This window comes from Choloepus didactylus, chromosome 8 (genome assembly GCF_015220235.1).
Source record: "Choloepus didactylus isolate mChoDid1 chromosome 8, mChoDid1.pri, whole genome shotgun sequence".
Taxonomy (NCBI): Eukaryota; Metazoa; Chordata; class Mammalia; order Pilosa; family Megalonychidae; genus Choloepus; species Choloepus didactylus.
In genome coordinates this window covers 125,116,012-125,143,915 of record NC_051314.1, presented here as the reverse complement: position 1 = coordinate 125,143,915, position 27,904 = coordinate 125,116,012, and the positions used below count along the sequence as shown (strand labels likewise).

The 27,904-nt window shown below is 37.1% G+C and overlaps 1 protein-coding gene and 1 pseudogene across 1 annotated transcript in view; both read right to left on the bottom strand.

Moving 5' to 3' along the window:
• Positions 1-5,976: 5,976 nt before the first annotated feature.
• CD163 (CD163 molecule) overlaps positions 5,977-27,904 on the bottom strand; it is a 40,396-nt gene continuing 18,468 nt past the window's right edge. Inside the window, exons 7-17 of the mRNA XM_037846541.1 lie at positions 19,215-19,529; positions 18,803-19,117; positions 17,797-17,886; positions 17,401-17,715; positions 15,935-16,255; positions 14,841-15,149; positions 14,451-14,486; positions 14,140-14,247; positions 12,908-13,003; positions 11,875-11,928; positions 5,977-6,194 (exon numbers count right to left, since the gene is read on the bottom strand). Of these exons, the coding sequence (XP_037702469.1) occupies positions 11,906-11,928; positions 12,908-13,003; positions 14,140-14,247; positions 14,451-14,486; positions 14,841-15,149; positions 15,935-16,255; positions 17,401-17,715; positions 17,797-17,886; positions 18,803-19,117; positions 19,215-19,529 (1,928 nt within the window). The 3' untranslated portion in view covers positions 5,977-6,194; positions 11,875-11,905. The remainder of the gene's footprint in view (positions 6,195-11,874; positions 11,929-12,907; positions 13,004-14,139; positions 14,248-14,450; positions 14,487-14,840; positions 15,150-15,934; positions 16,256-17,400; positions 17,716-17,796; positions 17,887-18,802; positions 19,118-19,214; positions 19,530-27,904) is intronic.
• On the bottom strand, positions 8,348-11,897 carry LOC119542925 (annotated as a pseudogene).

Here is a 27,904-nt window from a genome sequence, read left to right as displayed (position 1 = left end):
TCATGGTATGTAGCAAAACATTGTTTAGGATTACATTTTGATTTAAACTTACCGACACATCATGTGGCATTTTTACAGCAATGAAAAATTAAAGTTCCATGTGGGGTCAGAGTCATTACCACATCCCCAAGTCCTAGTGAGTTGAAGTCTATTGAAATTTTCATCCTGGAAAATCTCCCCCATGGCAATGGGTATAGTATCTCCTTCCTGGGTGCATAGGTGATCTGGCAGATCTGAATGCTCAGCAGATGTAGTAGCTTGCTTGGCAGAGGAAATGGTGCTGCTGGGACATACAGGCTTTATATCAGGTGACAGACATGCTCATTTGCAAAGCTCTGTGCCTGGTTGGGTGTTCTTCTATGTCCTAGAGCTCTTACTAGAAGGAATAGGTTATGGCAAGGCAAAGCACATACCATGAAAATTTATTAAATGTTTCTTTAACTCTTGAACAGTAACCTAGGTTCTGTATCCTGTTTCTATTGGAAGGAAGCACTCAGAATTTGAATTGGTATCATAAAACAGATATTTTCTATCCAGGAACTCTTCTGCACATATTTTACACATATATTTCAGAGTAAGTTTGTTAGTCTTAGTTCCAATAAAAATAATCTCAAAATGACTGTATTGCATTCCTAACAGTATGAGTAGTGTACAGAGTTAATAGAGCAGATTGAAATTTCCACTTACATTCTTCACTAAGGTCTTGTAGTACAATTTTATGAAGATGCTGTAAAACAGCAGAATTTCCTTGTCCTTTTCCATGATCACTTACTGTTCTTTTTCCAAGAATTTGGAAGCCAAGCCAGAATCCTGAAAATCAATATTATAAGTATAGTAATAATTATTAGGATGACTATGGGCTTAGCATAAGTTAATGTATAAATTATTCCACCAAAGATGCCTTTGATAGCTGTGTTTTAGTGGCTGAGGCAGCAGTAGGTCAGTCATCCTCCAATGCTTCTACCAGTTGCTTGACCCACTCTGGAGCATCCCCTTCATGTAAATCCAGCCTGAGAACGTCAGATTTTATATCTTCTATCTGCTCTTTATGCTAGCTCATGTATCAGTGACCTTGACTTCAATATTTTTCAGTTTAGCTAAGATTACAACCAGGTGTGGTAACCTCAGTTGTATTTTTGGTATATGAAAGTTACCCAAAACAACAGTTTGCTCTTTAGGCAAAGGTTTCTTTAATATTTGTTCAAAGGATGTTATTGTATCATGGACAGTGACAACTGAGGATTGATATGCAGGTACATTACAGTGTATATGTCCGACATAACTACATAACTGCCATTCTTTAAAGGAATGAATTCTAAGTAAGAAGAAGAAACTGCTTTTCCAGTTACTGGACATTTACTCCCAGTTCTACTGCCACAAGGTTAATGTAGATTAATTTCTTCACAAATAAGATAATCTCTTTCTTCACATCCTCTAGGTTCTAAATAATATAATTCAGAACATTCTTGACTAATGTGGGTATAAAGTTGATGTATCTTTATTAAAGTGAGTTGAGTTCCTGTTTTTACTAAATGTCCAATGTTTAATACTTGCCAGTTGGTGTCGTATAGTTTGTTAGGTAGAGTTATTTGATAATATATCCCTGTTTCCCAGATACTTTTAATTGGAGATATGTAAGTTTTCTTTTTATCATATATAATGCTGTGTGCTGTTTGTTTAACTATTTGCATACCATGTTGAGAAATATTAAAACTTTCATTAATCCATGTTCCATTTAATATTCTCCAGCCAATTCTCCCTTCTATGGAGAGTTGTTCTAGTTTGCTAATGCTGCTGGAATGCAAAACACCAGAAATGGATTGGCTTTTATAAAAGGGGGCTTATTTGGTTACACAGTTACAGTCTTAAGGCCATAAAGTGTCCAAGGTAACACATCAGCATTCAGGTACCTTCGCTGGAGGATGGCCAATGGTGTCCGGAAAACCTCTGTTAGCTGGGAAGGCATGTGACTGGCATCTGCTCCAAAGTTCTGGGTTCAAAATGGCTTTCTCCCAGGACGTTCCTCTCTAGGCTGCAGTTCCTCAAAAATGTCACTCTTAGTTGCTTTTAGGGCATTTTTCCTCTCACAGCTTCTCCAGAGCAAAAGTCTGCTTTCAACAGCTGTCTTCAAACTGTCCCATCATCTGCAGCTCCTCTCTCAGTTCCTGTGCGTTCCTCCAAGTGTCCCTCTTGGCTGTAGCTCCTCTTCAAAAGTTCACTCTCAGCTGCCCTGAGTTCCTTCTGTTTGCCATCTCCTTTATATGGCTACAGTGATCAACTTAGACCCACCCCAAATGGGCAGAGCAACACCTCCATGGAAATTATCCAGTCAGGGTCATCACCCACAGCTGGGTGGGGTGCATCTCCACAGGAAACACTCAAAGAATTACAATCCAATCTCAACACTGATAACATCTGCCTGGACAAGATTACATCAAAGATAATGGCGTTTGGGGGACACAATATATTCAAACTGGCACAAGAGTGTTCCGAAATTTTGTAAATAAGATATTATCAACATGGCTATAGTTAATTCATCTATATGCTGAGTGTCCTCTATGGTGGCTTCCATGAGGGTCACTACATGATCTTTTAACCCATGTAATCCATCAGCTAACTGATGATCATTTAAGTCAGAAAGTTTAGATTCTGTTGCTATTGAATTATTCGTCATAAGGCTGACTTTCTGAAGTCTTTGAGTGTTAGTGAGGCTTTCTTCATCCTTGTTTTAAGGGGCAAAGATTTATTTCCTTTTGTTACTCTTTATTTGTATTTAGACATATTAACTTTGTTAACTAATCCCCATATCTTATCTTCAGTTGGAAGTTCTTTAATATTAATAGTATGATTTTCTATTTGAGTTATAAAAAGTTCATTTAATGAGCTAACCATGCTGTCTACGTGATGCTTCTTAGCTTCTGCTATGCATTTTTGATAGAGTGAGTGTACCTTATATTTAGGCCCTACAATTTTCCTTTCCTGTTTACATATTGGTGCAGGGAACATTTTAGAATATGCTAATCGTCCCCAATTCCTTTTAATTTCAGAGACAGTCCATTTTGGATAGTAAAGGCAGACTTCACCTGGAGAAGGCTGTGATTCATATTGACATTTAACTTGTTCTTCTTGTTTATTGTTTGGGTCAGGGAATTGTCTCCAAAATTGACATGCATAAGGATGAATATTCTTAGCTTTAATAAAGTTAACACATTCAGGTAATATGCTGCCTTTATTCTTTTGATAATATCCACAATCTCCTTCCAATAAGGAATGGGTAGATTATGTAGTATTTAGGAAGTAAATTAACTCTGGATGATTACAAAATTAACAGTGGAAGTTTTGAATAACCTATCTAAAGATTCTCCATTAGAACTATTATTCTTTTTCCACTCTGAAGGTAGGGCACAATCCTTCAATAGGCCAGTTAGATTATTTTCAATCATTGGAATAATTTCTTATTTCGAACTTGTTTTTGTTCAGTTGTAGTTTTAGCAACCTGCCACCAACTATCATACATATTGGTAGATCAAAAGATAGACTTTTTATATGTAGCTTTGCCTCCAGGCTTACTATATCCACTAGTGTGTGCATAATTTTAATCTGCAATAGTCCAATTTCTTGGTCTCATTATTTGTGGTTGAATGTAATACTTCCAGGCATTCAGCCTGGTGTTATCAAAGACACCACTAGATGGAGGTATAAGGCAATGATCCTGGATAATTTCAGAAGATGGACAAATTCTGTCTGAATTATGTTTTACCAAATAGCAATGCCCAAATTCTTGAAAATGCCTCTTTTGTTGATACAGTTCTTGAGTGTGTGGCTGATCTAGAGGTAAAGTAAAAGGCAAGAAAATTTCTAGCAATTGGGCAAATTAATTATCAATTAACTGAGTCAAGATTTTTTTGTCCTTGAGTGGTATATAACTGATTATCTTGTGCCAAACTAGAGGTATCTATCAAGAGGATTTGTGAGATACCCCAAATTTGTTTCTTGTGTATAATAGGCTTAGAGAATGGTTCCAAAACATATCTTGTTGAAGAGCATGTATTTCTAAATGAACATTCCTAGGTGAAAGATGAATGGTTCATTGTTCTCAATGATATTTTGGGACCATTAACTTATGAGGTGTTTGATGCATCTGTGAGGATGGTATATTATTGACGGAAAGATGAACCAAAAGGGATAAGTGGATACCACTTTTTAGGCTGTCCATACAACAGTTTAGTTAAGACTTATTTTATTTTGCCATTTTCCCTTTCTACATTTCCACAACCTTGGGGGTGGTAAGGGGTACTAAATTCCAACTGTATACCTCTGTCCTTCATCCACTCTCTCAAGATGGAAGAAGTGAATGCTGACCCTTCATCAGAATACAACACATTAGGAATTGCCATACCTGATAAAAAGTTGAGAGCTTTAACAATTGCATTAGCGTTTTGGACCTTGGTTGGGAATAACCAACAGTATCCTGTTCCAGCATGAACAGTAACAATAGTGTGTTCATGACCATGAAATGAGGGTAAAGGACCAATATAATTCATATAAAACTTTTCAAAAGGTTTATCAGGATGAATAATTGTTTTTGGAAGAGTAGGAATTTGGGAGGAAACCTTAGTTATTTGGCATTCCTCACAATTGGCTACAATGGATCTGACTATTTTAATCATATTAGGCCACCAGAATTTAGTGGCTTCCTGTCCTCCATGAATTGTTCCAAGTGTATTGTGGGCCTGTTGGGCCAATTTTACTCTTTCCAAACCTGGAGGAAGATTTCTTTTCCCTTCATCTCATTCAATAATAACATTACCTTTTCCAAAAGATATATATATATATATATAGTATGTATAAATAAATTTTTTTCTTTTTACAGGGTACCCCTTAGGGTTAGGACTTTTTGAGTCTAAGACTTGTTCCAGCTCCTTGTCCAGGCTTGGTAATTTTGTAACCATTCCTGTTACATGACTGCTTTGTATAGCCAACTGGTCTGCAAAAAGGTTACCTTCAGTATGAATAGAAGTATCTTATTTCTAGTGTCCTGGCTTATGTACCAGGTGGATGCTGGGCTTATTTTGCTTGCAATTGGAAATAACTTTCCATTTACTTGTATGCTGCAGAGGTTTTTTCTTATTATTAACAAACCCATTGGATATCCAAATATCCAATTGTTCATTAAAGCTTTTAACTAAATACATGCTGTCTGTAACTGTTAAAATTGGCCTTCTGTCCATCATAGCTTCTTTGACAGCAAATTCTAGGGCACTTATTTCAGCATATGGTGCAGTAAGATCCCCTAAGGGAAATCTCCCTTGTTTAATAATGGTGAAATTAGGGCCAAATTTAACTTTCACTATTCCTATAGCCGCAGAATGTGTCTTGATGATTAGGATTTTTAATAGCTGACCTGTCAGTATAATATACTGTTGTATATGAAGTTAAATCATATTTTGTGAGTAGCTGCATATTATCTTCTAACAAAGGCCATGGTAAATTCTTAATGTCTGGAAGTATAGGGTCATGGTGAAATATTTCTTGAAAATATTCACAGCTTTTTTAACTGTTTAGCTTTTCCTTCAGTATAATCTTCTAATATAGGACTTAAAGGATATGTATCATCTGTCCCAATTATTATAGTAAGGCCTTTCCACTTTTTATCATTTGGAAACTGTACTTCAGTGTTTTTAGGTAAAAGTGCTGTTAAATATGCTTCTATATCAGAAGGAATAACTGGTCTTCACTGTCAGAACAGAAAACATCAGGTGGTATATGAGAGCAGCATAGAGAGAAGGAATCTCTCTCTCTAAAGGAAAAATAAATTGATTTGGATTTGGTTATGAGAAGGAAATTATAATTCAAATGAAACAAGAAAATATATATTAAATGCAAATGAAAATACTGTCAAATGAAGAAAACCCTAAAATGTCAGGATGCTCCTTCAAAAATTCATAAAATTAAGAATAATCAGTTAAGACAAGCTCACATCAGCAATACTCATTTTATTTAGTTCCTTGAAAATCCTTTTTAAAACATTAGCAGTCACATTCACCAACTTCATTTTTATAATTTCAGCAGCAGTCTTGGCATACTGGGAAACAAAGAGCTCCATGGAAACACAATTGTAATCTCGCGTGAACTTGGTGGGTTTTTGCTCCATTCAATAGACCAGGTTTTCATCATGGTGTTTAAAGGCCGAACTAAAACCATAAATAGAAAAATGTTATTTTCCTCATGAAAATATGTACATGGAAGAATGAATTACATTACAGCAAACACAAAAACTCACATATATTACTTTCCTGAATAGAAAACTTAAATTCAATGATTTTTGAAATTCAATTTGCACAGGAATTACTTCTATTCCATAGAACTACAATGGGACCCAGAAATGTAATTGATTCTGAAGCAGGGATTCTGCTCTAATTATTCTTTAAAGAAAAAGTAGTTTAAACATTATTTCTTACATCAGAATAATATTCATATGTTTGAGATTATAAATCAAGTCATTCATAGTCCACCTCAGTTTAAAATGCTGGTAGAATTTTTAATGTTATTTATACATATTCACATGAATATATTTTTGCAGATGTAAAAATTATTATTTTTAGTAACATGATTACATAAATGCAATCATATTATTGCATTTCTGTGGATGATTTTTCCTTTTTTTCAATGGCTGCACCATAGTTTTTCTACTACCCCACTGACTGGTATTTAATTTGTTTCCAGCTTTAGCCACTATAAATAATGCTGGAAAAAAAAAAAAAAACAACAAAATCTTGAATATATGTTCTTAGATACTGTGGCTTTATTTGTATGGAAAAATTCTCAGGTATAGAATTGTTGGGTCAAGTATCTGTGAAGGCATATCTACCTACATCTATCTATCTATCTATCTATCTATCTATCTATCTATCTATCTATTCAAATTTTAACAGCAGTTGCCAGTTGGTTTCTCCAAAGTTTACCACACTTCTCATTTCTAATAGCAATATCTGAAATTACTTTTTTCTCTATATCCCCACCAGCAATGAATATTATTGCTATTTTTAAACCTTTTTATTGTAATGACATATATATAACACAACCTGTCTCTTTTTAACCACTATCATGTGTACAATTCAGTGGTATTAATTATACTCACAACACTGTACTACCGTCCCCAATATCCATGATTCCCAATTTTTCATCACTTCAGACAGGAACTCTACACCCATTAAGCAAAAGCTCCCTCTTGCTCTACCCCTATCCCTGACCCCTGGTAACCTGCAATCTACTATCTCTCTCTATGGAATTTGCTAATTTTAGGTATTTCATATCAATGAGATCATGCACTATATGTCTTTTTATGTCTGACTTATTTCATGCAACATGATATCTTCAAGGTTCATTCATACTGTGACATGTATCAGAACTTCATTCCTTTTTATGACTAATATTCCATTGTGTGTATACACCACATTTTGTTTATCCACTCATTGGTTGGTAGACACTTGGGTTGCTTCCATCTTTTGACTATGAACATTGGTGCACAAGTATCTGTTTGAGTTCCTGCTTTCATTCCTTTTGGGTATACATCAAGAAATGGGATTCTTAGGCCATATGGTAATTCCATTTTCAGCTTTCAGAGGATGCCAAACAGATTTCCACAGCAGCTGCGCCATTTTACAATGCCACCAACAATGTTTAAGAGTTGTACTTTCTCCACAACCTTGTCCATCCTTGTTATTTTCTTTGTGTGTGTGTGCCTGTGTTTTAAATAATAGCCATTCTAATGAGTGTGAAATGGTATCCCACTGTGGTTTTGATTTGCATTTCCCTGATGTGGTTTTGAATTTGTTAGTCTGATATATATATGTATCATTGTTAACTATAATTTGAATTTCCCAGATACACTGGCAAATTTGAGAATTTTTTCTTATGTCTATTGGTCACTTGAAATTCCTTTTGTGAGAATTGTCTTTTCATAGCCTTTTACCAGTTATCCATTGGGTATTTTCTTTGTCTTAATAATTGACAAGACATATTACATATATTTCTATTTGTACATCTCTCTATATATACACATACAATTTATATATATTAACTAACCCATTTTATACTGGGTACAATTTATAAGAGCTTCATGTACACATTTTATTATTAATGCTTTGTATTTTAGGGATATTAACACTTTACATTTTGTATACTTTATAGAGTTCCAACTTTTATCCTTTGTCCCAATCCATATTTATGGTTATGCCATTTATTATCTCTACAATAAAAATACATACTTTCACTACATATGATTTTTAAATGTATGCCAGCTTACAAAATTTTTTTAAAAAACCCAGAAAATGTTATCTACTAACTCATTTCACTGCCTCTCTATATATGATATATATAGTTCATCAAATTTTCTTGCTTTGTTTGCCTTTGAATTTTTTCTTTTATCATGCTTTCCTCATTAAAACAAATTATAAAGTGAAAATTTGATTGTCTCTTGCTCCTGCTTAATCTGCCAAAGCCCACCAGCTCCCCCAAAGTCCCCCAAATTAAAAATGAACTTGATATATAACAGATAAGACCATTTGTAATAGGGCCCTATGCAGTCTTTCCAGCTTAGATTATCATCACTACCCATCTTTCCACACAATCTCTCCTACTTCTACCCACAGACTGTGAGATCTTCCATTAAGCAATCATGTGTTTGACACTAATAACTTCCAAATCCATATCTTCAGTGCTCAGGATGCTACTCATCACCATAAATATGCTCTGCTCAATATATATTTTCAAATGAGTACCTTCTACTGTTCTCTAAAGGTGTGGCTCTCTTCTATGCCTCCATATCGTGTACATGCTGTATCCTTTACCTGTAATAGTCTATCTTTCAGTCATCTGTAATGTTTAACTTGAACATCACACCTTCACAGTCTATGCAAACTTTCTTAGGCAAATATAATTACTTCTTTGTCTTGTGCAATCTTTACCATAGCTATGCAGATGTAATTCTTGTCTCTTTCTTAACATTACCCCTATAAACTCTTAAAAAGATTTACTCATATTTATTTACCCAATTTCTCCTTAGTTGCATAGATGTATCACTGTAATGCCTAACATATAAATGAAATTAAGAAATGAACAAGAGTTATCTTTACAAAAAGCTGTTATATATTTCCAATATGTATTCATATATATATGTTCCATTTATATTTACATACATACATTTGTACATGTATACAGAAATATAAGTCCATGTATTTTCTTTCTTTCCAATATTTCTCCCAATTATATGAACTTTCGGTAGGCAAATTTTGTTTTTGTCAAACATTTCTATCATTCATAAATGTTTCTATATATACCTCTAAAGTGGACAGTCATATATTTTGCTGTCTTGATTTTCAAACACGAATTTTTTTGCAGTTCATAATATTTAGACCTAAGGAATTAGCAGAGGTAGAGTGGAGAGTGACAGAAACAGGCCTAGGATTTTTGGCACTTGGGGGCAGGCCAAGCTACAGTAAACACAGAGATAAACTAAAGTAAGGGGATTGGCAGATTTGGTCTTGAACTCATGGGTGGGAAAGTGATAATCCATGGGGGGTGGGAGCAGCAGGAAGAAAGCTGTCTGAGGAGGACCAGAGGGGGCCTGGAGGGGCAGCAGCCCCTTGGGCTCATGATTAGAGGGGAAGGGAAACAAGGCTCCTTCCCTCAGTGCTGAGGAAAAGGCACTTGGCTCAATCTCCTCCTGCCCTCCTCACCCTATCCCTGGAAGAGTTAGGGTCCTTATCCTTGGGCTCCTTCAAGGGCCCAAGGCCACTCCTGGCTGAGCCTCTGGAAGAAACTTTTGCCAAGCTCCTAAGTGCTGATCATGATAGCACACAAGGGGGCTGCCCTGGTGATCTTCAGGAGAAAGCCTGCAAAGAGGCCCCTGGTGCCTGACTCAACCCAGATCTTCTGCAGCAGCAGCCAGGTGGAGTCAACATATGGAGGTGGATTCACATGGCTTCCACTGCTCCCAGTGGGACCTGGCATTGCATCTTCACCAAATTGAAGGGCAGAGTCAGGATGGCTGCCACTGTCCCTGAGATGCTACCAGCCAAAAGGTGAGGCCCATAGATGTCTGGTCCTTTGGCCTGAGCCCACTCAGCCAGCATCTCACCAGCTCATAGTTGAACCAGTACAGGGTGAAAAGGGCACATCCCACAGGGCAGTGGGGCCCCAGCCCAGCCACAGGGGGTGCCAGCTACCGTGAGCCACCACAGCCTGATCACAAGTGCCCAGCTCACAGTATGCTAAGCTGGGGGCTTTGTCCATATCAGCTCCAGTGGGCTGATCATGGTCATGTTACACAGATGGGCCAGTGCGCCAGCCACCATGGATGTATAGAGAGCAGAGGTCAGCGCTCGGCTACACAAAAGGCCTTGAGTTGGTCATACACGGTAGATGGCAGTGGCTGGCATGGTTATCACCAGGGTGGCCAGGAGGGCACTCCACAAGGTCCAGGTGCCCTTGTGTCTTGCGATCTTTACAAAGGCATCCGTGGTACCAGTGAAGCAGGTGGGGTCCTGAAACCAGGTGGCACAGCGGGCACCATTTGGGCACAGGTACAGGGGCTCAGGGACACCACTGCAGCACAGGAGGCACTTCCATTTGGCGTAGGACAGGCGCCAGTGTCTGGAGGAAGGTATCAGTTCACTGGGCACTGACGGACACTGAGACTACAAGTTTTCCCTTCACTACACCAGGGGTGTCATGAAGAGGGAGGTGACCACAACTCCAGTGGCTGAGGCCAGCATTTGTTGGAGGAGGCTAATGCCCCTTTGTTCCTGGTCAATAATCTTGTTTCAATTAGAGGCTCAGAAAATGTCCAATTCAAGACAATGCATGCTTCCCAAAGACTGGTTGCCGGTGATGCTTGGCTCCTTTGCCACAAATCAAAGCATATGGCGCATCTGCTGGACTCTCCCTCCTCTTCCAGATTTTGTTACTTTCAGCTTCTTGCTTCACAGATTCTCTCTCTCTTCAAATGTGATTTTTAAAAAATATTTTATTCTTTCTAAAATAGATTAACTTCTTTAGAATGTTCATTATCTTAAGTGCACATTTAATTTTTAATCATTATATATATTTGCTAAATAGATTTACTTGTACTTTTTTCACAGATTGCTCTTTAATTTGCTTTTCTAAAATAATATTCATTTTTTGTTTTAATTTTCTAGTATAATGTAAGATCAGAGTTTATGTCATCATGTTATTTTCTGCATATCAACATATTCTATACATAAGTCATTTCTAAATAACTGGACAAATGAGTTGATTTTCATAACTTCTATTGTTTTGGTATTGAGGTCTTAAATCTATTTTATTCAATGGATGTTGACGACGCTAGATAGATAATCCCCTAATCTTCTGGTCAGCTTTGTAATATCAGGTTCATTTAATGGAGTAGTTCTTTGATGTGTTAACATTTTGGACATTATTGAATATCTTGAGCCTTAAATACTAGCATGATGTGTGAAGCTATTGCTCATTTATATTTTGCTAGTAATCTATACTGAGCAGTTATAAGAAAGTTTGATATATTTAACACAAGTAGGTTGTGAGGATACATTTAACTACCTTATCTATGTCCCAATGATGATCCTTGGAGAAATCTCATATATCTGAATATCAGAAATTATTATCCACTCCTCCTATGGAGAGCTTTCTTATTATCCCTTGGCACAACACTCAAGAGTAGGTCACCCATCCTACTACTAAGCCAAAGGCATCATGAAGCCACTATATCCTACAGCTTTAGGCAAACTATTGAGTCAAGACCAGAGGAGGTGTCAGTCTTCAAAAGGAAATGTACCTGTTTTGAATAATGATAGGTAAATTCTGCACACTCACCTCACTGGGTTATAAATTCCCATTTTCGTTTTCAGTGTGCCTCAGAACAGTCTCCTTTTTCATTCCAAAAATAGAAAGAGATTGAGACACAGAAATTAGTTCAGCAGCATTAAAACCATGTTAAAACCATGTGATTCACTGGAATTTTCTTAAAGGAAGAAAATCATTACTGAGAAATAAATATATCAGAAATAAATCAAAATAAATTCACAGTGCCTCAGAAACTCTTTTAGTATCTAAAACCACTGTCCACAATTAGGAAAGTGGATAAGTGTGATTTAGGTGTCATAAAAAGTCTTTCCCATCCCTCAAATATGTTTTCCTGACACAGTAGCAGTAAATATTAAATCCCTTGGGTTAAAGAAGTGAGGCAGACTCCTCTTAGAAGGATGGAATATTGAGATGTCAAGCCTTCATCTAATAAGGACAGTGAGTATTGGAATATTTCTTCCAACCCAGTAGAGTTACACTGTCCAGAGGCAGGACTAGTGCCTTGGTGCTAAATAGAAGTTGGAAGAAAATAAAACAAATTGTGTAGTGGGAAATAAGGCTAGTCCTGTGAATAATAATGTTTCCTGAAAGGATAAACATAAAGAAAGTTTAAGCTTTTAGATTTTTAGGAAAACTGTGATAACTATCAAGTTAAAGAAAGGGGAGTGACAGGAAATGGTAAAGGAAGAGATGGAAAAATATATGAAAAGTTAAATGGTCACTGAAGATAACCTTTTAGAAGATTAATTTCTGTTTTAATAAAATAAGATTAAAGTCATAATATTCTGCTGCATGATTCTTTTTATCTCTGTCAGAAATAATTATAGTCCTCTTAATCCAGAGGCTTCTCCATGTTTGCACGTTTTATGTTCTCTAAGAATAATTTTCAGTTCATTCTCACCTTTTTCTCTTATAGGTATCATAAACTCCCTATTATTATTATTAATATTTTTTTTTACTTAGCAAAGTAGAATGCCTCAGCCTCAATTGCAGCTACTGGTCTGAACCCCTGGACTCAGAGACCCTCCAAGAATTCACAGACCTGAGGGGTTCAGCATGTCCAGATCATCTGCCTTTAGGGAAGAATTCATCTCCCGGTATTGAACATTGTGGAGAGTGTTCTCTCCTCTTGAGGAAACTGACAAGAAAGTTCTTAGGTTAGGGATCAGCAGACCATAATAAAACTCTCCCTCTATTATATGTGCTTTTCCCCAGCAGTATAAACATAGCTAATCTTTATCCATGCTATCGTCTTATTTCCATCTCATTCTACTACCAAGATTTTCCTAATAACGTAGCACATCTAAATGTAATAGACATGTGACTAAACCTTTCCCATCACCATCATCTCACAACACAGTTTTTTACACCAAGGAAGCCAGTAGTGTTCTCCAATTCACCGTAGCTTTTTCTAAAATCTCTCTAAAATCTGTCTTCCCCATTCTATTCTCACTGTAGCTCAAGTCCTTCTCATCTTTCATCTCAACTATTTCAAAATGATCTTCCTGTTAATAATGTCCTTCTTCACTCTTTCAGACATCCAGTTGCTAAAAAGATCTTTCTAAAAGACAGCCACAGCCTGACCATCTCTCTCTCCTACATAATACTCTTCAATGACCATTCATCTTACTATTTAATGTAAGACCTTCATAATGTGATCCTTCCCTCTTCTCTAGTTTTATTAATAGCTTCTCTCCTTACACTCAACTTTCACTTCCACCAGAAACAACAAATGTGTCATCCTTTACATTTGTTCTTCTCCTTCCCTAGAATGTACCTCACTCAGACCTTGAACTCCTATATTTATAGTTTGTCTTGAAACCCACCTTGAAAGGTCCAACACTCCCCCTCCCCTTTTATTAATTACTCTCTTCTCTGTGCTACCTTTTCCCCTTATTTGTATTAATGTGTAATAGTACAATACAGTCCACTAGACTTGAAGTTCTATGACAACAGACAGTAAAGTTAGTGATAAGGATAGTATAGTAAGTGCAAATAAATGTTTTGCAAATAACCATATATAGCATATTCATTCTGAATTATCGGTTCTATAATGCCCAATTAAACATGCAGATAGAACAAAAGAATCATCAATGCATCCAAAGCTCTTTATTCTGCTCTGAAATCTTGTTTCCTCTATCCTGGAAAACTGTTCAAACCTCTTCTAGGCTCCATCTCTTTGTCCATTTGATACTTGAGTCTAACTTTTCTTTTTAATCCCAAGAACCCCCTTATCCTGTAGACATGCTGTAGGGACCACAATTTAGCTCAGACCTGTAAACTGCTGTCTTTGTCTTCTCTTCTGTGTCCATAAAAGGAATGCAATGATGAGGGCCAACAGAATAACCGCAAAGATCCCGAGTGCAACAAGGGATGAGTGACCTAAGCAAAAGGAAATATCAGAAGAGGTAATGAAGTCTTAGCTAAAACACCTAGCTCTCTTGTAACTAGCTCTTTATGTCAGATACAGGATCATCAAGTAAATTGCAAACCTTCAGAATTTCCTGTGACCCAAATTCCCTAAACAAGAGAGATTCCAAATAATGGAGACAACTGGTCCCGTATTTGTAAACCCTATAGTATACCTGTGGCATTTGATGATTCTTTGGTTGCTGCATTTCCTGCGGGAGAAAAGAGAAGGAGGCTTAATTCTGGGAATAAGAAATAGAAGAAATATTCCTATTTCCTTGTCTGAGCCCTTAGTGCTTCTTAACTGGGTAAAAAACCCCCTCCCACCTAAAATGAGTCCTCTACATGTACTCTTTTCTCCCTCTGTAGGGGCTACATACAGGCTATATGCTTGTCTTTGGTGAAGACCAATATATAACAACAAATGCTTGAACTATTCCTTCAGGTAGGAACGTCATGGTTCTCTTTCCACCAGACCCCCGTGCCGATACATCCAGTCTTTACACAATGTGCTTTGCTGCCCACACCCTAGTTGCAGCCAGAGACTCCAGGCTCCTGGTACTCACCTGAACACCTCACACCAGCATCCTCCTTGTGCCCACAGTCGCTGCGCCCCCAGCGTCTTGCAGGACAATCCCACAAGGAAGATTCATTCCCTTTGCACATCACTTCATTGAGCCATATGGGCCCAGTCCCCTGACCAAATGCCGCTTCTTTTAGTGCTTCCAAAGCAGAGCCACAGCCCAGCTGCTGACACACCACCTCAGCATCTGCCCGGTCCCAGGAGTCGTCACACACCGTGCCCCAGGAGCCCTCATGCCAGACCTCCACACGGCCAGAACAACTCGTGGTTCCCTCTTGAAGTCTTATCTTGTCTGAAAAATCAGACACTTAGGTTATTTCTTCATCTGAGAAGACAAAACTTCTAAGAGTCACAGGGAAAGCAGACACTTGAAATCATGCTTTTTTTTTTTAAAAAAAAATCTCTGCTTTAAAATTTTGGGTATTTAATATGCAGTTAAAAATGTTTATTTTTACAAGATTTATCTTTTAAGAAAGCATATATCCTTTCAGCAAATTGGATATATTCCATCCTGGACACTGGAATCACAGTGACTCAAGAAATTTCAATTGGATAAAGTTAACATTGTATAAGATATAATATTAAATTATCTCAAATAGAAAATAGGCTGGAAGATTGCCAAGTAGATAGAAATCTTCTACTTTAAGAATATGTAGATTGGGGAACTACTGCAAGATTGATGTTTCTGACTGCCTCCCCACTTATATAAGCATGGCAAGATAATATTTTAAAGAATAAGGTAAACCATTTAATAGTTAAACACTGAATCACATATTCTCTGCCCTTCATGTGATCATGGAGAAAGCAATTGAATAAAACTATCAAGCAAACCATGGGGCATATGAAATTATTTGGAATAACAATCTCTGATCCTGAATTCCTGCAGGCCAAAATGAAATAAGACTAATTATGCCATTCAAGTAGGATAGGCATTAATGAGAAGTTACCCATCTTGACTTAATTAGATCTAACAATTTAAGCAAGCTCAAGAATAGGAAAATAAAACCTAAGGCTTTTTCTCAGAAGATGAGAGTGTAGCTGCAGGGTAAATTTTCACAGAGGTCAGTGGAGACTCACCAGCACATGTGATCCAGGTCTCCTCTGAGGGGCTGGCCCATCTCTGCTTCCATGGAGAAGACATGCACTGCCATAGCGTGTCAGGTCCTTTTGGACACTGAACGTTGTCCACCCACATGGGCCTGGGCGTTATCTTGTCTGAAGGTGCAGGAGTGATGCTCCCTTTGTCTGCACAGCCCAGCTGTCTGCATACCACCCCCACAGTGGTGGCAGACATGTTACTCCTGCCAACGCTGCCCCAAGCTCCACTGTAAAAAACTTCCAGACGCCCTGCACAGGTCTCTCTGCTGCTTTCACCGGTCAGTCTCAGAGACATGAACTCTGGGGTAAAATACAGAGTAAGTAGGTTCACATCTTCTCAGGAGACTCAGAGGACTCCCTCCCTTTTCTCTAACTTTAAATATAGGTACAGTATGCCGATTACTAGTAATTCTTTAGAAGCTTCGGGACAATGTAGTAAATTTTAGTAAAATTTAGCATTTATTTTATAAAATACCTTATGATTTTCTAATCTTGGATTTTGAGTTCAGAGACCTCTTTAGAATGCCATCAAAGATTCTAAGATACTTTCCAGATCTCAAAGGCTGAGAGCCTTTTTGAAATGCAGAGTTTGGATTTTCTCCCTAAATTACTGTAATTTTAGCCTCAAGAGTCCTTTTCTGCTCATTTATTTTTTACAACTATCCTTGATAGTTAAAATTGAATGAGTAGGCACTGTGGTACCGAGGCACCAAATTGAATGTCTGTGTGCATTACCTTAAAATGCAATATCTGCTTTTCTGACTCTGCATGGTTTTGCTGTGCATGTCCTCTACCAGCTTTATGTTACTAAATAAGAATGATATTAGCAACCCTTCTGGCTTACAGTTCACTTCCCTAGTCAGTGAGTCATAATACTATTTCCCCAATATATCACAACTGAATATATTTTTCTATTTCACAATGTTTTCTAAAGCTTGCTATGCCTACAAAGCAAGAACAGTGGACTCTTACAATAAAGTATTACAAGAAAGTCTTATTTGCCTGCCATAAAAAATTACTTGGGAATGGTCATTATCTTTTCCTTTGGAGAAGGGTGCATTGAATGAATTTCTTCTCTTCCCCTTTAATCTATTCCTTTATTGATAATATGATTATTAATGTAATCCTTATCCAACTTCCAGCTCCGTATCTATAATGAACTTTTAAAAAGAAATTATAACAGAATTTCTCATTATTAACGTTGTTGCCATTTTCATGATATGCAAGCCCATTTCTAGAATTTTCTCTTTCTAATATTATACTAGCTTGCACATGAGGTAGGGTTAACTCATCAAATTCACACTTCTGGGATTCTGGTGCCCACAATTGTTACCGCTGAACCTGCTTTTCAGGGGCTTCCCTCTGATGACTATCTCTCACTACCCTTTGCCCCACCTCAGTCCTTTCTTACATAACTATGACCAGAGGGTATGTGCAGAACTTACCTGAGCAGACAACTCCTGCATCCTCTTTATGCCTACAGTTATGCCGTCCCCAACCATGGGAATGGCACTGCCAAAGATGAGATTCTTTTCCATTGCAGTCCAGTTCATCCAGCAAGATGGGCCCTGTACCTTCCCCAAAATAAGCAGAAGCAGTGGCATTAATGGCCACTCCACAGCCCAGCTGTCTGCACACCACATGGGCATCGCTCAGGTCCCAGCTGTCATCACAAATGGTGCCCCAGGAGCCCTCATGATAGATCTCAACTCTCCCGGCACAGCGGCCTCCTCCATTTACCAGGCGGAGCTGACCACTCTCTGAGAAGGGAAAGGAAAATATAAGTAAAATGCATTCCTAAGGATTGAAACAATTGTCATAGATTGTTCACTGATTCTTACCTATGCAGGCAACAGTACTTTCTTCTGGAACAGTAGAGCTTGTTGGATCTGAAGATGAATTGCATGGGGGTAGCGTCTGGGTCTGGTTTCCTACAAACACCAAATTCCTCAGTCATACAAGATACAGAAGATTAAGGTTGAAGAAGAAAGGACAAACAGAGTGTTGGCCAGATGAGCTGGGTACATCATAGCTTTAGAGAGAGAGGAGGTGGATGGATCAACCAGACTGGGAATGAATAAGTTGTTTTGAGAAGAGCTTCGCACACAGTAAGCACTAGATACATATGGTCCATAAAAATGAAGTTCAATAATCCTCCAAAAAGACAAATGAGGGTATTATTATGGCTTGCCTCTCAGGATCCCTCAAAATGGACCAATCCCCTTTACATTATTTTTTATCCAAGTAATTTTACTGAAGGAGAAAAAAATAAAGGAAGGGTGTTCTAGTACATGTAACAGTTCCATCTGAATAACAGAGAAGACAAATTTGCCAGTACTTCTCTTTCCCTTCATTAATGACTTATGATGTTCAAAACGAATAAAATGTTATGGAGCATTGTTCCAATTCTCTAAGATGGTCATTTGTTTCTTCAACAGCAGCATTTTCCATTATAAGAAACATATGCAAAAATAGAATTTGATTGTATTCACATAGACAGTGACATTGAAAGATCATGGAAGTACTGGAGTGAACAAACTTCAGTGGTCAAAACTGAGTTGGATCCATTTTCATTTATAAGTAAAAAATAAATATTTTAAAAACTGTATTTTAACAGTAGTCTGTATAAGTTTTAAATAACAAATAAACTGATCTTCATTTCTTCATTAGATTACAAAGATTTTAAATATGCACTAAAAGGTGTGTTTTTAAATATTTAAATTTATTCCCAATAGATGAAATAATGTCATCCTCTTTACTTTTGTTCTTCATCTCTACAGGTACATCTGCTATTGAGATGTTATCACCATGGCAGAGTTTCATCTTTGGCCTCCCTTCTCCACTTACCTGAGCAGATTACAGAGGCCACTTGCCCTATGGAACACTGTGATGTGCCTAGAGCAGTTACGGGACAATCTCCCATGTGCTTCTCAGTTCCAGTGCAGTGAAAGACGTGCCTCCAGACCTGACCGCTTCCTTTCCCAAAATGCGCCCCTCCTGGGGTAGAAAGGGCAACTCCACATTGAAGCTGCTGGCAAAGGACGTGGGCATCTTCCATGTCCCAGCGAAAGTTGCAGAGGGACCCCCAGGACCCAAGCACTTTGATCTCCACTCTTCCCTCACATGAGGTCTTGCCATTCACCAAGTGGATTTCTGTGTATCCTAGAAGGAGACAGTGTTTTAGAAAAGAAGGCTTTGACTACCTAACCCACCCCCTGCACAGTATAGGATCAAATTGAAGGCGTTCTCTGCGTCTCACTTGAGCAGACCACTCCGACATCCCTGCTGTGGCTACATGTCCCATCTGGGCGGGGTGCTACTGGGCAGAGTGACAGATGGGACTCGTTCCCCTCACACTGGAACTCTTCAGTCCAGACCTGTCCATTTCCTTCTCCAAAGTGAGCTCCCCCAAGGATAGAGACAGCTGTGCCACATTGTAATTCTCTGCACAGTACATTGGCAGCTTCGAGAGAGAAGTCAGAATCACAGACAGAGCCCCATGTGTCTCCATGTTTCACTTCAACACGTCCAGAGCAGGGGATGTCCCCTCCAACCAGTCTGGGTTCCCTGTGGGCTGAAAAAATAAATAACACTTCAGTGAGAGATAACATGATTTCCAGATCTTTCCTCATGATGGGGTGAGGATGGAGCAAAGTGTAGAAAAGGGAGGCCAGGGTGTCCAAGGATTTCCCACACTCATTCTTATTAGCTTTTCTTCCTAGAGGTGGGCATACTCCTGTAAAATTATTAGTACTAAAGTACTAATCTAGTCAAATTGCTAGTACTTTTTCTAGGCCTCCCACTTCCTCATTGGAGCAACTCATCTGAGAGAATTCTGGAGCTTCACCTCCTGAGACCAGCCATCCCTGAGGCAAGATCACATCTCTTGCTTTCCTCCTGTACTAGTCACACCATTAGAGGTCAAGATAGAGTGTATCCATTGCCTCAACCCATGAGACCTGCACGCACTGCAGTCTGGATTTGCCACGAACATTTTGAATGATTCCATGCAAAGTTTTTTAATATACTTTCAGCTTTCATATTGAACATCAGACCCCTTCTTCCTTTTGACAGCTCTGACACTTGATGATGTGACTTTCCTTTTTCCTGTTTTCTCCTCCTTTCTCTCTGGCAGCACCTTATCAGAATCCTTCACTTATTCCCTGACCCAAGGTTCAGTCTTCAACCTTCTGGTCTTCTCAGTGGTTCTCCCTCTCAACTGCCAATAAATATGTTTTCAACCGAACTTTTCTCTTGAATTCTATATTCATAAAAATATCTACTTGGATGTCTGGGAATTAAAGTGTTAAAAATCACATGAATTATTGTATTGACAAGCCTACTGTATTTTTTTAAAAATCTCAATTAACAATATCTAGCCCAAATTGAAATCACCTGAATTTGAACCATGTCCTTATCTCTTTGTAAGACACAAAACTAACCAATGAAAGTCATCAACTCTGTCAGGAGCTATGCAGGAAAACAATCAATAATGGCAACAACAACAACAACAACAACAACAATAATAATGAACATTAAATGAACACCTAATACATATCAGACATTTTACTAAATATTTAACAAACATATTTCACTCAATCCTTATAATTAATCCTTACAATATTGTTCTGATTTTACAGACAAGGAAACTGAATTGCAGAGAGGTGTAGTAATTAGCCATGTTCACAAAGCTACTTGGTGAGGGGCAAGGCCTGGCAGCCAGACCACATACTCCAGAGCCCAGAATCTTGACCATCACAACACACTGAGCAAGTAGGAGACCACCAATGCCTGTCAGCCCTCCAGCATATTTCCTCTTCATATTTACTGATACTCTTTAATGTAATTTGTCATCCTTTCTCATGTAGACCTTTGGAATAATTTCCTAAGTGGTTACCTGCCTTCTAAGTCCTCTTTCCAACAAATTTATGCCATGATCACAAATATGTTATTAAATATTAACCATTTCCATATGATTTTTTTATCTTCAAGATAATTAGATGTTTCCTTACCACTTACAAGATTAATTTATCCTTTCAACAAATATTACTAATCACCTACCATGTTACCTGATTGTTTTAAACACTTGAGGTTGAGTTGTGTAAAAAGTCTGTCACAGAGTTCAATTTGTCAGAGAAGATAGATAATAATTGTAATAATTATTACTATGGCAGTACTAGTTGTTATTTTAGTAGCTAGCATTTATTGATCATTTGCTGTGCAATCCCTGTATGTCAGAGCTCATTTTTACCTCAATTTTTCTTTTGAAGCAAATGATGTACAGAGTGTTTTATGCTTGAGCAGCTTACTCATTATTACCCAGCTATTAAAATTAAGGAATGATGAGAAACACTAATTCATTAGCATACTTAAAAAAAACTCTTTATGATCTTACTTTAAAAGCATCAAAATCTATTACTTATTTGTACCCTAATCCCCAGCCTTGATATCTCTGGGCAAACCATGTTTTTCATGTCTCTATGCCTTTGAAGAGACTTATCTCTCTATTGATAATGTATTTCCCTGGTGTACCTGGGAAAAGGTTTCTTCTTTTCAAGGCTGTTCAGTTTCTCATTTATGGTCCCTTTCTCCAGAACAGTTTAGTAAAAGATATGCATAGTCACATAATGATATGATGAGTCCATAAACAGAACTATGTGTAACACACAAAACTAACCAATGAAAGAGTCATCAACTCTGTCAGGAGCTATGTAGGAAAACTGCAGAAAGTACCATAAATCTCAACCAGGTTCTGAAAAATGAGTAGTTTGCCAAGTAAATGTGTGGGGCAGTATTTTAAGAGAACAGTTGTGAAATATCATAATGTAATTGAGGACTTATAAGTAATTCAGTGTGTCTGGAATTTAAAAAATAAAGAGATGCTAGAAATTAAGCAAAAGAAATGAGTCTTAGATTATTCTCAGAAGCTGTTCTTATGCCAAAAGGTGCAGAAATCAAGATAAGTGTTTATTTTTAAATAATTGAGAAAATTTAAATTACTTGAGGAATACAAATTATTTATTTTAAGTCATTTTATCCTAGGAAAGGAAATACACTTGAAATTGGACTTTCTAAGGGGCATAAAATCTTTCACAGATGCCCCTGTCAAACATCATCAATACTTATGGTCCCTCAGCATCACTATCAAGATGATTCAGACAGACCATCAGCTCTATCATGGAAGTATAGAGTGCCTCAGCATGTCAAAATTTCACCTTAAATCTGCAAAAATGCAAGACCCCATCCAAATCTGAGATGGAGAACACATGGTCTTCTAACCACAGCTCAGAGTTTAATCAAATAATGCCTCAACTCAAACAATTGAAGACTCTCGTGATGGAAGGTCCTTAATTTCTTCCTATTGAACAGTTATTTAAGCGCAAAATTCCACTAAGATTAGAATTCATATGGTTCCAGTCCATTTTGGGGCAGCCCAAATATTTAAATTTAGATGGTTCCTTAGATCAAGCAAAATTCAGCTTTCCTACAACTATGGCTCTCTTATCTTGATCCATATTATACAAAATAAAACAAAGCCCAACAAAATAAAAAGCAAAACAAGAACAAACTATTTTCTCTTACATGTTGAAAGCTGTTAAGCACTTGAAAATATATCCCTTTTATAAATATCCTCTTGATTACTTTGTCCTAAAATATTTGAGTTCAGCGCAAGGGAAAGTCCTCCCATCCATGAAGTGATGGATAAGGAATAGAATCTACTTTTCTTCCTAAGTATTAGGGACTTGAAGACTTCACCCTCAGCTTTTATTTCATGAATCAACTGGTAAAATATTGATATACCATGGTTTGGCTGCCTTGTGTCATTTTCTATGTATTGATAGTTAAAATATTGAAAATTTAGATCTCCAAGATTCATGACTGCATTTTTACGAAAAAGTCATGAAGTGAATTTTTGTGCCTGGATTTAGCTCCTTTGATCAACAAGTGAAGCTTCCCCCAGGCATGAGTAATTGAATCTATATTCATTTCTTTCACTAAAAAATGAATAAATGAAGAATATAAGAAATAATTAATCAGAATTACTGCCTTTTGTTTAATAATGGATAAACCTTATAGTATGATTTAAAGAAGAATTAGTAGATTTTCATTATTTAGCCATTTCCAGACTCCAAAGAAGTGTAGCTCATTCTAGTCCCAGAATTCCTCCCCAAACCTAAGCAAAAATATAGCACAACTCAAAATGAACTGTTTCTTAAGGTCAGATGTCCTCCACAGCACATGCAAGAAACATAATGTCTGGAATTCAAAGTAATTTGGTGACCCAAATTTCCTAGACCTCTTTGTGGTTGGTTTGTCTAACCTGAACATCAGAGACAAATTGTTGCTTTATATTTTTAATCCTCTGGTTTCACTGAACTTTTCTAGCCCCTTTCAGCCAGATAGTCTTGTGCTACAGTAAACTCCAAGAAGTTCAACATATTATGGAACTTGTATTTTGAACTTGGCAGGAACAAAGATGCATATCCATCATTTCTTTCAGGAAATCTTCTGAAAGTATCAAGAAAATCAAGAAACAAAATCACACAATCTTTTCAGCAAAACGATGAGAGACCTAAAACCCAGAACTTTACATAAGTAGAAGAACTTCAAAAGCTATATATAGTGAAAGAGTCTACAAAATAAAGCAAAGAGGGTATATGGCAAGTAGCCAAAACATAAATAGAATAAAAATTTTAAAACTATATTTCTATAAGGTAAAGGACTTGCTTTAGGTTGTAGCATTTAAATTCCTGGCTGGAACCGGGGATCACCACAAGGCAGAAGTAAATGTGCAATCACACAGACAGGACATTTAAAGGTGGTCTTTGCATTATGAAAATCCCAATTGCTAAATAAACTTGAAATCCATGTGAACAAACAACAGATTATAGGAAAATTTCCTACTAACCTGGAGCATGACCTGCCTGCAAATGGCTGCTCCAGAAAAATTACTTGAAGAGTAAGAAACAAAAGGAACTGTTATGAGATCTGTCTGAAGGAAACCATGAGTCCAAAGGAAGATAAAACTAGGAAAAATAAATGGCAGCCAGAAAAAAACAAAAGAAACATGGTGCCACAGAACTGATGAAAATTGTAACAAAATATTTCATACGGATTTTAAAAAACTTGATAAGCAATTGCCTCTTTGAAGCAAGCATACAAATTAGAAGAAGCTCAGAATATGGATGGTAAGACTACAAGCAAAATTGAAATGTGAGCTGTCAGTCTTTGGGAACAAAAAGAGTATGAAGAAAAATTAAACCATCATTGAAAGGGAAACAACTAGAAGGAGTACAGAGAGGTATGATTTCTGCTGAACAAAATATAGAAATGAGAGAAGAGAGAGAATGGAAATGAGAAAGGTGAACAAATAAAAATAAAAACTGTTAAAATGCAATTGAGTTAAAATAACATGGAGATAAAGAAAATCTGACATATGCATAATTGAGATTTCCTAAGAAGAAAACATACATGATAGAATAAAACAAATATTTAATGATATAATTCAAGGAAAAAATGATTTGAATCTGTATATTGAAAGTGCATAGCCTGTCTAAAAAACAAACAAAAAAAAAGGAGACAACATAGATGATCTATTGAAGTAAAGTAAAAAAAGAAATGAAGTTACTTCTGAGAGGGAGAAAAAACCAAGGTGGCTTCAGATTTCATAGCTCCATTCACTGGTTAAAAAAAAGAGAAACATCTACAATACTAAAAAATAAGACCTAATTTCTCCATGCCCAGCTAATCAGGTAGTTATGAATATGTGAGAAGTAAGAGAATGCAGTTCTCATGGGTTCTCAAAGAATTTACTAGAGACAAACCAAGAAATGAAGAGAAAAACTATGGTAAAGGGACTAGTGGCAAGCTTTGCACCAATTTAACTGTAATGAAACAAATGTGAGGATTAGGGTGAAAGACCAGATGGCAAATAATGACATCTCTGAAAATGCAGATATAATCATACTAAGCTTTTTTTTTTAAAAAATTAGGAGAGAAAGTGGAAAAGAAGGTGATAGGTAGAGCAAATACATTGATTCCCTTAAGTTTAGTAGTTGCAGTTTAAAAAGTCACCATATAAAGGTTAAAAATCAAATAATGATGCTAGAAGTATATTTAAGAGAATGGAGGTATATATTAAAAACATAATTTACCAATATTGAGTGACAAAGAAGAGAGAGTAGAGGAGGAAGAAAGAGAAATTATAATTATATCATTATTAATCTTCATATGATAGCAATAGATACTCTCTTAATAAGATATAAAATTATGGAAATGACATAGAGTTATAAACATTTTATAAATATGGGCTACACTATATCCCTTCTATCCTTATTTCTAACTAGAGAATACTGATTGATAGTTAAAATATTGAAAGGCAAACTACATGATCACTAAAGCTGCAAAATTAGAGAGCATAGTGGAAAAACTCTAAAAAATAGAAAATAAAAACCCAGAATGTTGGAATGACCTGAATCTCCCTTGCCACTTTTAGTACTTAAAAAGAGAGTTGAATTCACAGCAGAAGAAGACAGACTACAAGCAGAAATGGGAGGAGAAATACCAATTTTGTAAGGGAGGTGTGCTCTGCTATATGCACTTAATTAACAGCTCAGAAATTTGGAACTTGCAGGACTGGAAAGAATAAAACCCCAAATATCCTGCCTCCAAAACTGATGTGGTTACAAAACTGCAGCCTTAGCAGAAGATAAGTTTGGTGGCCCACCTAAAAAAGCAATGAGCCACCAGCTAGGACTTAGGTCTTGCCTTTTCTTCCAAATCTTGGTTTCACATGATCTCAAGGCTGTGGCCATATAGGAATATGTAAATATGCTCTCTGACAATGGTTATTACACAAGGCATTGGATTACAGCAAACAGATTAGAGGCCTACTAAGTTTGAGAGAACTGTTTTGCTGATTTGAGAGCAGCTAGAACAAGCCAATGACTACTCAATCCTTAATGCAATCCAAGGGTCCCTAAATCAGTATCAGCAGAAAGTGGGCTGTGAAAGGTGTGCAGCCCCCAGATAGGCATTCTCTCCACAACAACTTCAAATGTGGCCATGGAGAACAATGCACCAGGAAGAATGCCCAAAAAAGCAGCACCTGCCTGGGAAGAACAATGGACAGAGGGCACCTCCTGAGGACAGAACCTGGTTTGGCAGACTGGCTTGCCAATGAACTCATTTTCAGGGCAGTGAGTTCTCACTCTTTCTGCCCTGAGATTTGATGACTGCTGCAGAAAATGGAACCACCAAAACAGCCTTCAAATTTTACCTCTTTGACTTATTATAAAAGAGTGAAAAGTAAACTTCACCTTTCTTAAGTCATTACTGTTTTTTTCTTTTATATGCAACTGAACTTAAAGCTAATTAATATAAAATAAAATTAATAGGAAAAAATACAAATCTTTCTAAACTTAGGAAAAATTAGACATACAAGTATGTTTACACATGACCACCCATTGTAAAGCACCCTAAAACACATACAGTGAAATATGTTTTTAGTTGTAGCATAGCACCTAATATGACAACATGTGTCATGTATAAATATCATAACTACATAACAATACATAATATAGTTGTTCAGATCAAATCTAGGGGGGCAGGGCAAGATGGCAGAGTGGTGAGGTGCAGAATTTAGTTACTTCTCTAGGGCAGCTGGTAAATAGCCAGGAACTGTATGGAATGGCTGTTTTGGGTACTTCTGTGACTGGACACGCATTATACACCAGTCTGGAATGGGTGGGATAGTTGAGATTGCAGTGAAGAACTGGAAACTTCACATGGCTTACACTCTCTTCCTGACACCTGGGTCTGTCTGGACTGGGAAAATCTGATTGGGGTCAATCATATCTGGGAAGACCCTCTCACAAAAACATTACATAGAGGCAGAGCAAGCACCAGAAAAACAAGAGCTGAAAAATTCTGATCAACTAAACAGAAGCTGTGTTAAAGGTATAGAATAAGTTGAACTGAATGCCAAAGAACAGATAGACAACAAAGGAAGCCAACAAGAAAATGCTAGAGTGAAAATGAGCTCTAGAATAAACTAATCAAGATCAGGTGCCCAGACAGCTAAAAACAATGAACCATACAAGGAAACATGAAAATACGGACCAGCCAAAGGAGAAAATTAACACTTCAACTGAGATATGGGATTAAAACAATTAATTAAATATGTTCAGACAAATCTTCTAAATCAAATCAATGAGCTGAAGGAAAATGTGGTAAAAGAGATTAAGGACATAAAGAAGACCCTGGATGACCATAAAGAAGAATTTATAAGCTTGAAAAAAACAGATGGTAGAACTTATGGAAATGAAAGGTGCAATAGAAGAGATGAAAAACACAATGGAGACATATAAGAGTAGATTTGTAGAGGCAGAAGAAAGGATCAGCGAACTAGAAGACAGGACATCTGAAATCCTACATACAAAGAACAGATAGGGAAAAGAATGGAAAAATATAAGCATGGTCTTAGGGAACTAAATGACAACATAAAGTGCATGAATATATGTGTTATGGGTGTCCCAGAAGGAGAAGAGAAGGGAAAAGGGGCAGAAAGAATAAGAGAAGAAATAATCACTGAAAATTTCCCAACTCTTATGAAAGACATAAAATCACAGATTCAAGAAGTGCAGCATACCCCAAACAGAATAGATCCCAAATAGACCTACTCCAAGACCCTTACTGATCAGATTGTCCAATGTCAAAGACAAAGAGAGAATTCTGACAGCAGCAGGAGAAAAGCAATCCATCACATATAAGGGAAGCTCTATAAGACTCATGGAGGTGAGAAGGCAGTGGTATGATATGTTTAAGATACTGAAAGAGAAAAATTGCCAACCAAGAATTCTATATCTGGCAAAAGTGTCTGTCATAAATGAGGGAGAGATTAAAATATTTTCAGACAAACAGACACTGAGAGAGTTTGTGAATAAGAGA